This window comes from Atractosteus spatula, chromosome 9 (assembly GCF_055471065.1).
Source record: "Atractosteus spatula isolate fAtrSpa1 chromosome 9, fAtrSpa1.hap1, whole genome shotgun sequence".
In the NCBI taxonomy this organism is placed as follows: Eukaryota; Metazoa; Chordata; class Actinopteri; order Semionotiformes; family Lepisosteidae; genus Atractosteus; species Atractosteus spatula.
In genome coordinates this window covers 23,543,811-23,559,800 of record NC_142714.1, presented here as the reverse complement: position 1 = coordinate 23,559,800, position 15,990 = coordinate 23,543,811, and the positions used below count along the sequence as shown (strand labels likewise).

The window sequence follows — 15,990 nt, the reverse complement described above, 5'->3', positions numbered from 1 at the left end:
AACTCTTAATGTGATAATTTGTGCTATTTTGCCTTTACTGCAGCCAGAGGTAGTTCTTATCTGGGAGAAGGTGTGGGTAAATTATTAAATTATACCCGTCATTCATATAAATCTATGAATAAACAAACACAAATTGCAAAAATAACTTTTGTCTTGGCTGTCACAAGACTTTTTGGAGGGGCCTGTATGTCTGCAATGTAGACATTACATCTTGACATTTATACCACATCCAAAAATAGAGAATAATTGCAGCATCTTCATTAGCATGTTAAAATCTGTATATATAATACGTAAGATAAACAGGGTGGCACGGAGGTTAGCATGACTGTTTTGCAGTGCTGGGGCCTTGGGTTCAATTCCAGGCCCATGGTGCTATTGGTGTGGAGTTTGTATGTTCCTACTGTGCTCACATGAGTTTCCTCTTTGTGCTCCGGTTTCCTCCCAAAATACACACTTTTGCTTCTGGTCCCCCACGACCCTGAATTAGACAAAGCCGTTAGAAAATGGATGGATGGATGGATGGATAACATTCTTATGTATTTCATTATTAATATGTCTACTCTGGATCACCCTACATTTGATGGTTTCTTTTTTCTCTCAACTTTCGTTGGCGCCGAAAAACCCTTCTTGTTAATGCTACAGCGAATTAGAGCTCCGCTTCTCATCAGCACCTCCTCTCAACTTTCCTGAGAACTGAAGTCAACACTCCAATATGACATTTAAAAAAAAAGACAAAGGTGTAACAGAAAACCTGGCAAGCAGAACCCATATTCATCACCTTTCAGAAACCTGATACAAGTCAGGCCATACCGGCTTTTAATGGCTGAAGCCCATTAGTGATGGGACCTGCTGACTGCAGATAGGGAGCCTGCCATTGAAGGATTGCTGAGTAAACAGCAACTGAAAAACTTGCACGCAACCTCCTTTCAACAGGCATGTGTGTGTGAGAGAAAGAGAACTGAGCTCACTTCTCACTACCTGGGAAGCCCTTGCTCCTTGCCATTTCGCAGGCCTTGTCATTGCTAGTTAGGCCTCACAATCTCCTTTCCCACCCCCCCACCCCCTCGCTGTGAGCTGCCACTACCCGCCCGTCATGGAAGGCTGACTTGAAGACAGGCCGATGCTGGTCTAACCTCTGTAACTGCCTACTCTTCATGGTTCAGATCAGAGCAGAAGACAAAGCTCTCTGCAGTGGCTGAAAACACGCTGTCTCTCTTTCTCATGACTTCTGAAAACCACCCTCATCTAGTCTTTTAGATTTTACCATCATAATCCCAATTTATGGCAGTGTGACACTTCCTTTACTTTCTCACTTGGTTGCTGTTTTTAGAGCTGTTTTCCGGTTACTCCTCTGGCTCTCAGTGCACGTGTACAGTTCCCAGTGTTCACCTCTCTGTGTGAGAATCAGTTTTTGTTTCGGGTCAAAGAAAGTGAGCTCTCAATCCAGTACCTTCATTTCTGGACGATGGGTACACATAAGTTTCATTTTCAAAACATGCTAACTTGACATTTACACAAATTTAACTGCAGTGCTGTGGTTAGCATTACTGTCCTGCAGTGCTGGAGCGCTGTGTTTGATTCCTGGGGTGCTATCTGCATTTAAAAAAAAATGTTGCTATTTGATGCATGATTTCTTGGATAATCGGTTTTAGTTCAGGCATGTGGTATGGTAATATTTCAGCCTAACCCTGCCTATTCCAGTTTACTATTCAGGAGTTTGTGGTTTTTATTATAAAGTTTAAATGGGATCCAGTCAAAGGTTGTAAGGGACAGATGTGCCTGTAGCTTTTGATACATCAGTCACAGTGTTTCACTACTTCAACCCCTCCAGCTGCTTATTTAGTATTGGAAATAGTGTTTTTTAATGCTGCAGTAACTGGCACAGTAGCACAGTGGTTAGCATTGCTCTATTGCAGTGTTGGGACCCCAGGTTCAGTTCCTGGGGGGCTCTCTGTGTGGTTTTTTTTACTGTATGTTCTTCCTGTGATTACATGGTTTTCCTCCAGGTTCTCCAGTTTCCACCCACAATTAAAAAATGTACTTCTGGGGTAACTGGCTTCTGGGAAAAAGTATACTGTCCCCTGCAAGTGCGGAGGCTGGAGCTCAGTAACGCCAAGGTCCGTCACACATGTCAGCCGTGATTTGAGCCTATTTCTCTAGGCCAGCAGCCAGTGTGCGTTGTCAGACTCAGGTCATTGTTCTCACACCAGGGAGACAGGCTCTCTGTAACTTCCCATACTCCAGCAGACTTGTCTGACAGGTTAGTCCCTCATGAAGAAAAACACTCTTGGTAAAGCAACTCTTACCTAAACGTCACTCCTAAATGATAAATTAACTGTCTACATGAAGTCACCTGGGAGGCCAGGGTAAACAGGTGAATACTGGACGCGTTTTTAATGAGAAGGGACTTTTTTCAACTTGAGTCAGCTCTCACAGTGGTGTCCAGTTCAGAGTGTGCACCTTCAACATGTGTTCTCACTGTGACGGGAAACAGAGAGGGCACAATGAATGTAAATGAATCCTAGCAGGCATGTAAAATCACATCGGCGGTTAACTTTCACATCTGAAAATGTCTGACACGACCATTTGCTAAGGAAATTGAACATTTTGTGTTTGCCATTGCTCATGTTCGTTCCCACCAGACAGAGACTTTGGGTGCTGATGTGCAGTGAAGCAGGCATATAATTCTTGTGCAAGTAATTAATCAAATGTACTAGATTCTGCCAAATTCAGCCAGCAAGGAGACAAGCGACCATGGCAAAGGTGGAAAGCATTATTCAACGGTACAGTGCAGATTAATTTCATTGTACCGGCATAAGCCTGGTCTCAGGATAGATGAATAGCTCCACCGCTTAAGTGGATTTATTTAATGGCTTAATTTAAAGAACCAAAGGGCTAGCTACAGAATCCAGTACATGTATAATGCACTGAAAATAAATAAGGAAAAAGCAAACATGTAATAGTCAACTACCAGATCACAAAGAGAAAAGAAGATCTTAAAAAGGACCTCAACCCATGCAGGTCGTAAACAGTGATGCATTCCATGAGTGCAAAGGTAAATGTTATGATGCTGCAGATGATAAAATCTGAGGTTTTTGGATGAAGCACCACAAATCTCCATCTTTTGTGCACTTAATTCTGTTGTTGAAAAGTGACTGCGTGCTGTCAAGTACTGTATAACCCTTTGAGCTGACAAAAAAGAGTCTTTCTCATACACATGCTGGCCGTTTTATCAGGGCTGGTGCTTCAATAAGCATGTTTACCTGCAGTAACAGCAAAACCCAAGTGACAGCTCTGAGAAATTAATTGCTTTTTAACTGACACCAAGGCAAAAGAGAACACTGACTTAAAACGCTGATTCGAGAAAGTTTCTCACTTAAAGCCATCCCTCCTGTCCTTGACATACCCTTAGGACAGCCATTCTGACAGCCCGTGTCTGAGAGACTTTTCCAACATCTGATGTGTTAGTTGTTATGAATTACTCTTTATCGACCAATCTTGCCTCCAGCCCATTCACACTCATTGGCGTGTGTGTCTCTCAGTATGCGTTTGTAGAGTCTGCAATGTAATTACTGGGCTGTAACATATATTGTATGTCCCCATATTAGATACCCAGAAACTGAATATTATAGAACGTCAGCCATAATTTACGAAAGGATCAGATGTACCAAGACACACTACAGACAAATGAACAGGCTTGGCATAGTAAAAAAATCTATGTAGCCACACCGAGCACAAACTGGGAAAGGCACACACCCAGCAGCAGAGCTACATTCATAGTCAAAGCGATACACACGGAAGACCAGCCAGGAACTGATCAATTCAAATGTTTTCATAAATGTTAATAAATAGCATGATTAAATAAATTACAAAAATGACAGAATCAACAAAAATAAAAAATAAAATGAACTCTCGTGATGATATGTACAGTATACGAATAGATGCTTTCAAACATATCAGAAGTATTTGGAAATTCCGACAGTCTTAGAGACAAGAGTGGAAAATATTGGAGTGAAAAGGAGTGTAGTAGTGTGGATATTAGCTATGCATCAGAAGCTCTCTGTGTTCAGGCAGTGTTCTGCCTGGCTGAGTGCACTCACGAGCATGTCATTTTTCCACTGCTTTGAATCAACACCCCCGTCGAACAGCCAGCAGCTAGAAAAACACCATACAGAAAAGCCCATCTTCACTTTGCATAAAAAAATATTGACAAAATACTGGAGGACTTAACTATTTTTCACCTGTTCAATGAACCGAGAACAAGTGGATGCATATCTGAAGGAGGGAATCTGCTTTCAGGTCGGCAGGTTTTTGTAAGATGAACATTTAAGTAAGCCCCCTAAATCTCTTCAAAGCCTGATTGTCACAGTGGCATTAAAGAACGAGAGCTAAGGGTCTGAAGTGACGTACTTTTACCCTGCAAAAAATTCTGCTGGAAGACAGAGTTAGAAACAGTTTCAATGTGATGTGGAGCACCAGTCCTCTCTCTGCACTTCTGGTGTCCCAGTGAGAGACATAGGCTCAGTTTTTCCAAAAGAGTCAGCAAAAACTAAAAGAGTGTACTGTAGATGTGAAATTTAGTGCTAAACCATTGTCTGATACCAGACTATTCCGTGAACTTTCTGTGTGCAATTTGCCGACACGTGACTTCTGGAACATTACGTATGTCAGTTTGCATGCACTTATATACAGTTGTAGGCATACTTATTGACACTCCTCTTCTTAACAATGCTATGCATGATTTATATAAGGGGGATATATGTTGCTTTTTAAACTGTAGATATTTGAAAATGATCCATCTTTTCTATGAAGATCTATTGTGTATTTATTTATGCTAGGGAGTGATAGTTCAGATGATCTCCAGGCACTGGATATGAATACAAAAGACTATTTTTGCATTTAAGACAAAAAGACATCTAAAATGGTAAATGAATGATTAGATTCCATTGTTAGAATTCTCTAACTCTCTCATTTCCCTTGACAGTTATTTATCTTCCATTAAAAGAGGCCCATTACTCCTGAATGTACTCCACTGTACTGACAAGTGCAGGGTTTAATAAAAGTTTTATTACATGCCCTTAAAACCTAAAAGAGCTTTTCAAGAGGGAGCAGAGACGGACGCGTTTCAAATGTGAGGTGATGTGAGGGGGAGTAAAATGTGGAAGTGGGCCTTCCTCAGACAGCAGCACCTTCCCTGATGAAGGACTCAGGTAAGTGTAATTCGATTTTGGCTGTACAATTCCAATTACCCCAAGAAAAACATCAAAGCAAACATCTGTCAAATGAAAACAATTCCCGATACTTTTCTTTGCTTATATATAGATCATATAACTACTCCTTTCTCTTTGGCTTGTTTGTGTCATTAAAATATTGGTCTAATTCCTTTTTACCTTAATGTTTAGTTAATTTTCTAGAATTCCTCAGCAGACATGTTAATTGCTCAATTATTCTTGAGCAATTAGCTTCACTGGATGGGGTCTCTTTGATAACTTGGCATTCCTAAAGTAAAGGTAGGAAAGTCAGTTCTTTCTTATAACTTCTGAAGGATGGGCTAACAGGTGTGGTGCGATATTTGTTAGCTTTTGAAACAAGCCAAGGGATATCTTTTTTAGAAGCTGTATATGCAGGAACATTTGGTTTGCATGGCAAATAAGAATCTAAGCAGACAGAATATAGCAAAATAACACACACACTGTTAGAAATAAAACAGCAACAAACTGCTGATGGTATTAACCACTTAATTATATATTTTAAGTGTACTTTTATTGGGTGATTTTTCAGACCGGCTACATAGTCTCTCCCAAACACAGTAAAACACATTCTTAATTCAATATAGACTCATCAGATTTCTTCTGCAATTCTGTGTTTTTTTATAGGAAAACACCTCTGTGTGTGATATTGTCTTTCAGTGGAATTTTTGTTGTCAGTTAAATGTGTCAATCAATTAGATTTCCAAAGTGTCTCTGGATTGATAGATAGGGTTTAATCAGAGTTAGAAAGGTCAGATAAGAGGGGAAATAATTTGTAACTGTTGGGTTATTAATCTGGATGAACCACACTCCAAAACATGTTCAGGCAGGATCCAGATTTTCTGGAAAGCTTGATGCTTTCACGGTATTTATTTCAGCACTGTTCCAGTGTTTATGTATTGTTTTAAAAGAAATTCATATTTACCTGACAATACTCTGTTTCTGTTTCTGAGATGGATAAATGGCGTTACAAGCTGTCTTGTGGTCAAGCGTAATTTCCCTTTATAGCTGGGAAAACTATGGGAGTTCTTCCAGCAGTGAGGAAGTGCGGACTGAGAGTTGGAAACTCGCATTGCAACAGGGTGCTGGATAATACACTGAACTGCAATGAGCACTATCTTAAGATGTCACTCTACACATCAGAGCAACATCAGTGTGAGTGAACTACAGCAGACATCACAGTACAATTCAGTTAAGTGAAAGGTGAGCAAACAAAATGCAGCATTTTTAAAACTGAAAAATTAGCTGTTTATTTGCAGAAAAAGGAGATGAGTTTCTGATATGTTATCAGGATTATTTTGTCACCACCAATAACTGTTTTACCCACCACTTTCACATTCTGGAGAATCTGCTTTGGATAGTAAAAAAGGGATCATTCAAAATATTAGAACAATGAAAGTTTTCAACTAGATTAAATACAGTTTCACAATTAGGTCTGTTTAGCAGACTTACAGACTCAGATACAAGGACTTGATGACTTACATACAAGGACTGTTTTTTTACAATGATGAATTTGCTGTTGGACAACAAGGTTGTATTAAGATGTTAATACTAATAAATAAAGTTCGAACAGGACCGATATTAATAGTAACTATGACACATGGACTGCTCTGAGTAGAGCTATGCAAAGGGGAGTTGAGAGGGTGAAAACTAGATATAAACCAATAAATGGATGTTACATTACTTCTTTAAAGAGTGAAATTGAAATATCTCTTTGCACTAAATTTTGGCCCCATAATACAAACATAGCTTTTACGAAGAAGGTAGATAATTTCCACATCCAAGCCACAGAAACTCGTAGCAGGAACGCTGAAGAGCAGGAATAGCTGTTGAGATTTCAATGTTCAGACTTCTTCGGGTGCCAGAACAACAGCTCAAGCTTTTCTTTCTGTTTTTTAGTGTGGGATTAACCTCTGCTTGTTGCTTTTATTGTTGGTCTGCTACTTCTTGTAAGAAGCGACAGAAGCCTCTTTGGGTTCTGCTCAAGAATGGTTCCTTTTCTTTGCTATCTTTTTGCATTTTTTGTTCTTTTGGTACATCCTTGTGCTTGTGTTTTCATTTGCCTTGCCAGACAGACTGCCACACACAATCCCTACAATAATGACATCCATCCACCCCTGTTCTAAACGCTTTATCTAATAAAAGGTCACGGAAGAGCCAAGATGTCAGTTCATTGTACAACACACACAGACACTAATATGCATCGACTCACACCAGGTCAAATTTTCTCAGAAACCATTTAACATACCAGTATGTCTTTGGAGTGTGGGAAGAAACTAAAGCATCTGGAGGAAACCCATGCAAACACGGGGACAACGTACAAACTCCATGCAGAGAGCACCCCAGGAACTGAACCTAGGGCACCAACACTGCAATGGAGCAATGCTAACCACTGTGCTACTGTGCCAATTACTGCAACATTAAAAAAAAACACTACAAAAGCTACAGGGGCATCTGTCCCTTACAACCGAGAAGTCTCTTCGTACATATCAGAAGAGAACCAAAGTTAGACAGGATCCCATTAAAGTTTATAAAAAAACCACAAAGTGCCAAGCTCCTGAAAAGTAAACTGGAATAGGTGGGGTTAGGCTGAAATATTACCAGATGAACTTTGTCAGATGATCACAATACATGCCTGAACCTGGACAGATTATGCAAGACAACATTTAAAAAAAAAATCAACATTTAAAAAAAATCATTTGAGGACTGATTAAGGGATGGCAGGCCATTATGATAAAAAAATATTTGATTGTTCATCTGGGTATGAAAATATGAACTGTGTCACAACTGCTCAGGTTCAGTTTGGACTTCCACCCCTTAAAGTATGGATCACTCTTCAGATCTCGTGAGATTAAAGTGCTTGGCTTAGCAATTACATTGTTGACAGTTAATAACTGTGATAACCTGCTGCCTGTTTTGATGACACAAAATGATAACAGTGTTTCACCTAAGGCCAACAAGACCTGGCCCTTTTCACCATTTACGCCCAATTAATTGTGACAGATTACACATTTTCATATCCAGATGTATCATTTAAGTTTATTTATTACAATGACCTGCAGCACCTTAGCAATTACTCATCTCTGATTGTTTCTTCATCCTGGTATTTTACATGTCAACTTCTGACAAAAAAAAGATTTGTGTTAATTCATCTTCCCAGGTTACTACATGCAGTTTTAAAAGCTGAAAAGCTTCTTCCGTTAGTGATTTCTCATAGCTGTCTTATGTGATCATGTCTTATGTGATCAACGCGTATTGATGAGAGCTATAAAACTGATGAAGCTTACATGCCTGTTTGATTTATGTTTATTATAGTAAATAAAGGAAAAGATAAGTGGACTTGCTTTAATTTGGTGTTTTCAATCTATGAAGATTAAAGATTGCCTGGGCTTTCAGTTTAAAACATTACATGTAATTTTCTGCAGACTCTTTTTCCCTGCATATCAAATTCCTCCCATGAAACAGCTCATCCAGACTGATAGCCTGTATGTCAATGAGTATATTAGGCACATAAGTATGCACAGCAGTTTACTGGTGTGAATTTAAATGAGATTAACATACTCTTGAATGGTGAAAAAATATGATCAATCCAGTATGATTTAAGACACACTTTAGCCACAATATGATGAACAATAAATGCAAGCTTATTTATCATTAGGCCCACTGTATGTTAGTTATTAGCCTGAAAATCTGAAAATTGCAACGCTTACAACTTCGGTTCTACATATTCATAAGGAAACAAGATTCAGCAAAGTAGCATTGAGTCCACAGCATCGAAAGTATGTCAGGTCAGACACTTCGTAGAAGCGAAGCCATCTGTGTTTTACCTGTTCTATTTAATGCACAGGCCCTGCCTTTTTACAGCATAAAAGACATGAGCAGTGAGGCCCATCGATAGTCATGTGCCCCTTGAAATAGTGCATGTGTGAAAGAGAAATTAAAGTTCAGTAAGAATTCCCTACTGTCACGAGCCAGAGTTAACCTGCACTCTTGCCCACTTCACACCAGATCAGTTTTATGTACACTATAAAGCTGTCAGCTCTCAATAAACAGATGTACTCCCAAGTGGTTTAGCTCAGGTCTGCAAACTGTCAATGAAAACAGGGTAAGCTTTCCAGTACAATGTGCTGCTTCCCAAAAAATTTCCTTGCATCCAGATTTTGTACAACTAGAAATCAAAGGACCTAGTTCCATATTCCAGGGTTAACCCTATACTTTGATTATCACTATACTTTAGTAGTTTGCTTTCAGCACATGCAAGAGTTAATGTCAATTAATCAAAATGTTGTTGGCAGCAGAAACCCCAAGGAAAAAAAATCCATATACTGGAAAAGTTTAAAAAGGCAAACAGCAGTCTCTGAGCATAACCATAAAATAAATAAGAGAGAACTTTTTTTCTTCTTTTTCCAAATATGCCTTGGTTTGTATACTGTGCACTGCCCCTGCTGAAATGCCAAGGTCAGCTAAAAAATGCAGCTTTCATGGTTTTACTGCGCACTGATAAATCTTTTGCGGATCCCAACAGACTTGAGGTCTCTAGAAGGAATATTCCATCTATTGTTTGCCAGATACATTGCTAGCATAGATGAAAACAAAATTAACAAGACCAATTGACTTTACTGATTGATATACTGACCAAGAGTTCCTCTGTGGAGACCAAGGCTCCAGTTTACAAGAGCTTCCTGAAACTTGGTACCGTGCATTGCAAATGATCGGCGCAATACTGAGACTTCACAAACAGAAGAACAGTCCAAAGGCCTGGGCATGGAGGATACAGTACTTCTTTGACATAGGAGAATGATATTCTGGGACTTGAAATACAAAAATCAGAAATGGTAGTAGTTTAATTTTATGATTTAACTATCCTTAAAATACTTATTCATCTGTAGGAATACTTTTTTCTGTGTGACTTCAAACTCTTGAGAGAGTGAAGAGTTGTGCAAGGAGTTTGTACTTAATAAGTTGCAAATATTGCGGTATTGCTAGCACACAGCACATAAGAGTATGTGATTGAAATGATATACATTATTTAATCTATACTGTACACTTGTATGTCTATAAACATTATTCATCCAATGTTACTACATTTCTGAACTAAATCAAAAGCATTTCTTAAAAGTAACACTCAATTTACATAATGTAAATTACAGTGCCAGTAACAATAGTAACAGTTGCACTTAATAAGCATTAGATCGTAGAACTAGGAACAAGACATTACTGGAAAGCTGCAATACTTCTTAAGCTGGGGAACACATATACACCTAGGGGACATGATTCAATGCACATGGTAAATGCAAATTAAGAAATACAATTGACATAAAAATTCAATGACTAACAACACAATGCACATGTTGTTTTCGTGATGGAAATGTTCTGTGTTGTATAAACACAGCCCTGTGGCTTCTCTGAATTTCAATTCTTCAAACATTATAGAAATCAAATCCCATACAAGGCAGTCAGCTGTTGCTGGTTTTATGGCCTGCACAGCAATTATAACAGTACAGGTCTACAAAAGCACAGAAAAAGATGCGATATCTAAACTTTCAATGGCAAGTTGCAGTAATATACCTTATGATATAGTATACTATATGCTTTAAATGTTTCAAATTTGTACAGTCTAAATCAGAGAGAAAGACTACTCAAGTCCCATTCTGGTATAATCTGGAGAACTAGTAGTAAAGCACGGATCATTTAAAGTACAGCCAAAGTGCTATCTCTCTTGAATTCGCAGCCAGTGGACTTGTGTGCTGTCACAGTTGTCTTATAATGTAAGAGGAACATTATATCAGGGTGGTGATGCAATAGCTAAGATTTTCCTATAACTACTACTCCTAGTGTCCACATCACTCTCAAGATCTGACACTTTGTGGCAAGAAAACTTTGCAAAGGGTAATCCCTTCAATATTCTACTACACTCACCACAGAAACAGTAGTGATGTTCAAACAAAACCCCTCTGAAACATAATGAAGGCCATAGATACCAGCTTGATGAGAAACAGTTTACAAAAAGGTCTATCAGTTCACTGGCGATTGAGAGCTTGTGCTTATGGTAACAGAGGAAGTGTTGTTATAATGGAACCTTCGATCCATTTCTGTCTGACATGCTAAACAGCTGTCATGGCTGCTGTTGCTCAGGGCATTGACACGTTATAGCCTGACCCTATCCACAAACAGGCAACACAGCCCAGCAGGTGATTTGGAACAAGACGTATGTTGTTTCTTTTGGAAAAAATAAGAAGCCGGTGGTTTTCCAGTGCTGAGTAAACAAGACATTGGGAAAAACAAAAACAAGGATGCTGAAGGGCAGTGATAAGGATCTGAAGGGTAATAACTTTCCCCTCTCACTCCCAAAACTGAGCATGCACTGAGAGATGCATAATGTCAGTTGTTCTCTGTACATAGGAATATCTAAACTACCTGAGCACATTTTACATTTGTCACACCATAGTCATGTGCAATCACCACACTAGCTCTTCAAGGTTTTAGTACTAACCACTAAATGGGCTTGACAGGCCTCCCTGTATGTAACCTTTCTCATGTTCTTACATTTGTCTGTGGCATGATAAACACGACTCAAAGCAATCAGCACTTTCCCCAGCCCTTTTAGATCATTCTAAATAAGAAATGTATTCCCAAGTAATAGAACACCACTTTGGTTTTGATTGAAGTATGCTAGACACCTGTTTATTTATATTGAGAATCTGTAAAAAACAGAAAATAGCCCCAATAAGCACATGACCACATTTTGTGAATTTGAATTTAGTGGTGACATATAAGTGCAAAAAATGAGAATGAGCAGAATACATAACAAGAACAGGAATATAAGATACTGGGAACTGGATCCCAAGAAACCAATACAATCCTGAAGAGCTCCTATAAGGTAACACTATGTTATGTTTAGAGAATGTTTATAAGAGCCAGCTGGATGAGAACACCCAAAGACACAGGCGGGAGAATCTTTGGAAGCTCTTCATCCAGCAGTGGATCGACAGACTCATGACGATATGATTGAAAAGACCTAAATCACAGCAGTCCAGCCCTGGTCCCTGGTTTTGGAGAGCTGGTGTGTCTACAGGTTTTCATTCCACCTCTGCTCTGAATGAGCTAAACTGGCTGGTTACTAGTTTAACTGGACCAGTTTGACAGCTTCTCCCAGTACTTCTGGCACTGCTGGTTTACAGAGACCATGAATACCTGTGGACACACTCCAGGTCCAAAATTGGACACCTCTGATCTGAACTTTTCGAAAAGATCCAAACAAGCAATAATTTCAGGATCCATAATGTTAATGTTCAGCAAATTTAATCTTATTAGCTTTCATTTATTTGGCATGACCTTACATTTGAATTTACTCATCATCAACAATTCTGAAGTGACAATGTGCACCAATCCATTCCCTTCTCTCTCCATAAAAGTGCTTTGCATTTAGAACTGCAATTTCTATTGTTGTCATAATAAAGCCCAAGTAACCTACACTACACAGTGAAATTACAGTTGAATGTTGACTGACTTCACTTTAGGCCGTAACTTAGGCCGTAAATATAAAGTTCATTTCATGATTTAAATCAGACATAAGGTAAAAAGTGTACCCTTCATTCCGGAATATGGTCCTGAAGCAGTCACCAAGACTCTTGTAACTGTTTGGGTCACTTCTCCCTCTCTGGATTTGAAACCTGGAAAAATATGAGACAATAATGAGTGATTACGACAGCATAACAATTCCTCAGTAGGACTGATGAGTGAGAATGTTCTAAGAAAGGATATAAAGAGCTTTTCAGTCCCTAAAATGAGAAAGCAATTTCAAAAGTATAAAAATTAAACAGATTTTTGCTTTCCCCCTTAATTCAGTGGGGGTGGCCTAATGTGGCAGGTAATCTGTCGGTTTTATGATTCCGTTCCCATGCGAATGCTGCTGTAATACCCTTGGATGAGGTTCCCCAGTAGCTACGGCCAGCCCAGCTATAAAAGAGGGGACTAGCGTTGCACCTTGCAATAGACTGGTATCCCCTCCATGGTGGGGGGAGTCACAAGCCCCCTAGTGCGCTTAACTTCACAAAAACTAGGATGGTTTGGCCTGATGATTTGCTATGGTTCCAATGTGGACTTAATTTTCACCTCTTGATTCATTTACCAACAAGCAAGGACTCTTGCCGCAAGTGTAACTGTTTTTTTTATTCAGTGATCATCAAATGACATTTGATAACCACGCCAATTCAATACTGACCGAACAAGAACAAGGCACATGTAAATAAGCTCATTTTTTTTCTTTCTTTCTTTTTTTTAGAGAGCATCCACTCGGCCTGTGCATTAACCGCAGTTGGAAATAATAAATAAGCCAGTATTCCCTGGCTTTCTTTTTATGAAGAAGACCAATGGGGCTCTCCCCCAGTCTAAAACCATACGATGTCAATTACAGCCATGTTATGAAGGCAAAACCTGCTTAAGGCTGGAATTCGGTAACATTGTAACAACCTGCATGCCTTTATGTAAATTTTTACAGGACTCTCTTACAACACATCCCCTGCATTGGAGAACTTGAAACATTTACTTAACCCAAGGTGACCAATTAGTTTAACTTTTTTTACAGCAGGGTTTTGTTGCTGGCTGGTACTAGCGAACACGCTAGTAACACTTCTATGGTTACGTGTAAATTTTTAATATGAAATAGTCCTTCGCAAACCCAGTTAGAGTAGCAGCAGAGCAGGATAGGCCTGGCTAGTTAACAGAAGCTGCTTCACGGTGTTTTACAATGCTGCCTCTGGCATCGGGTCGCTGTCCCGATCATGGCAGTGGGGAGCTGCAAGAAAACTACATAAAACCACATTAAAGACTGACCTCAACCCCTTATAAAGCTCTCTGAGGTTCTACTGAAAAGAAAGAAGTGACAGCTTTGCTACAAAATCAATTAAGAAGACAACAGGCTTTTCATTTACTGTGCTGTAGGACAGAGTCACAGAAACAGTAAACGAGCTAAAATCTCTGGAACACCTTCAGGAAAAGTTCACAACCGATCACACACTGCAGTGAAATATTGTTTTTTACAGTCTTTACCTTAACATGGAGATTGCAATAATGTATTTTATATGATTATTGATATGACATTTATTTATGTGCAAGGTATTTACACATTTGATACTCAATACACCTATCAAAAAATATAATTTCAGATTTTATATCAGATTTTTTAGAGACACTAAACTGATGGTTTGCAATTTTACACATTGTTAAAAGAAAAAGCAGAGACCTCCTGGCAAAACTGGAAGTAAACAATGTATTGTTTTTGTTTTCATTGTTTTGTACTAAGGGTATGTTTGTTTGATTTGCTTGTTTCTCATTAAATTTGTTTCTGAGTGCCAAATGAGCATTAATGATGTGTATGATGTAATGGTAAACAGTTAACACCTATATTTGCCACTTTTTGGACTTACATTAAACTCTATACCAGGTAGCTCTTTTAAAAGGTAATGTAAAAAGTATAATCATTTCTGTTCACCTCTCTCACACACACTCTTTCCTTGGCATATGAAAGCCTGGACTGATTGCGTTTCAGAACGTGGCTAATTAGGAATGCCAGTGAGGGATACAATTAAACCCCAGTCACTTGAATTTCTGTCAGCAGCTTTTTTAAACTGGATTTGTTTTCTGCACTGTTGCACTGATGTGCATAATCTGTGGAGAATGTTCGTTCATTACAGAACCACATTCTGGACCTGAATTAAAGTATGCTTGAAAAGGAAAGAGGAGAAACAAGGTTTTGATTAAAGAAGAACAAGAAATAACTTTTGAAAGTAAATGATAGACCTCCTCCAGCAAAGCAGAGGGTTTTTGGCACTCAGAAGGGAGGAAGGACTACTCTCTTCATGAGGCCACTTCATGGCCGCTGTCTGGTCAAAAGGTCACAAGGTAGCCATCTGACCGGGTCTCAGAGTGCACCATAAAGACGACTGGGTCCGATGTGGAGGCACCTCGCTGGATTTTATAACAAAAAAGATTAACATCCTGGAGGGGCGTCTCATGGAATCCAATTTTGTGGATTCCCAAATAGCTTGTAACCTCTGCTCAAGAAAATAGTTAAAACAGTGTCATAAACGGACTACCAACATGTATAAAGACAGAGCTTGAGAAGATTTAAGACCAGTGGGGCTTGTAAACAAATTTAAATCAGCCTTAATTAAACGCATATGACATCTGGTCAAAGACCGAATCTTTTTTCTGCTTTTTTGGCCCTGTGTTCTCTGCCCTGTTATCCAGAAGACCAGCTTACTTCTCTATTAGCCCTTAGAGCAGGAGACTCTATTTGCACGGTCCCACAACAGCTATTGAGCCCTGCCTTGACCTCCAGGTCAGCTCATTTCCTTGCACCTCTTTCTTACCCTGCCGTAAAATTTGGTTGGGATACAACAGTCAAAGGGAAAGAGATAAGTTACAATGTTCTGATGAATGAAAAAATAGATCATCTGCTGATGCTGTGCTCTCCTTGTACACTGTCTCACAGCCCCAGCAGTGAGGGATTCAGATCCAGAAAGTGAAAAGGGAAGCAAGAAGGTCCAGTCAGCTAAGCGTGAGTAACACTATAGTTTCATGTCAAGGTTTGTTTGAAAGCATCCCTCCACCAACAACACGGCAATCCAAACAAAGCTAATGTATTCGTGTTATTTGACCATTATTTCCATTTGTGTATATATCTCAGCCATACGCAAATCTACTGCCGAATTCAGAGATTATTTGATTCATCTCACCC

At 39.2% G+C, this 15,990-nt stretch overlaps 1 protein-coding gene across 2 annotated transcripts in view; it reads right to left on the bottom strand.

Annotated features, from left to right (window-relative positions):
- The window catches only part of slc25a21 (solute carrier family 25 member 21), a 199,677-nt gene that overhangs the window by 37,293 nt on the left and 146,394 nt on the right, over window positions 1-15,990 (bottom strand). For both annotated transcript variants that reach the window (XR_016091634.1, XM_088925608.1), the window contains exon 4: window positions 12,839-12,922. Coding sequence is in view for 1 of the 2 variants with exons in the window: in XM_088925608.1 (XP_088781734.1) it covers window positions 12,839-12,922 (84 nt within the window). In the remaining variant the exon portion in view is untranslated. The remainder of the gene's footprint in view (window positions 1-12,838; window positions 12,923-15,990) is intronic.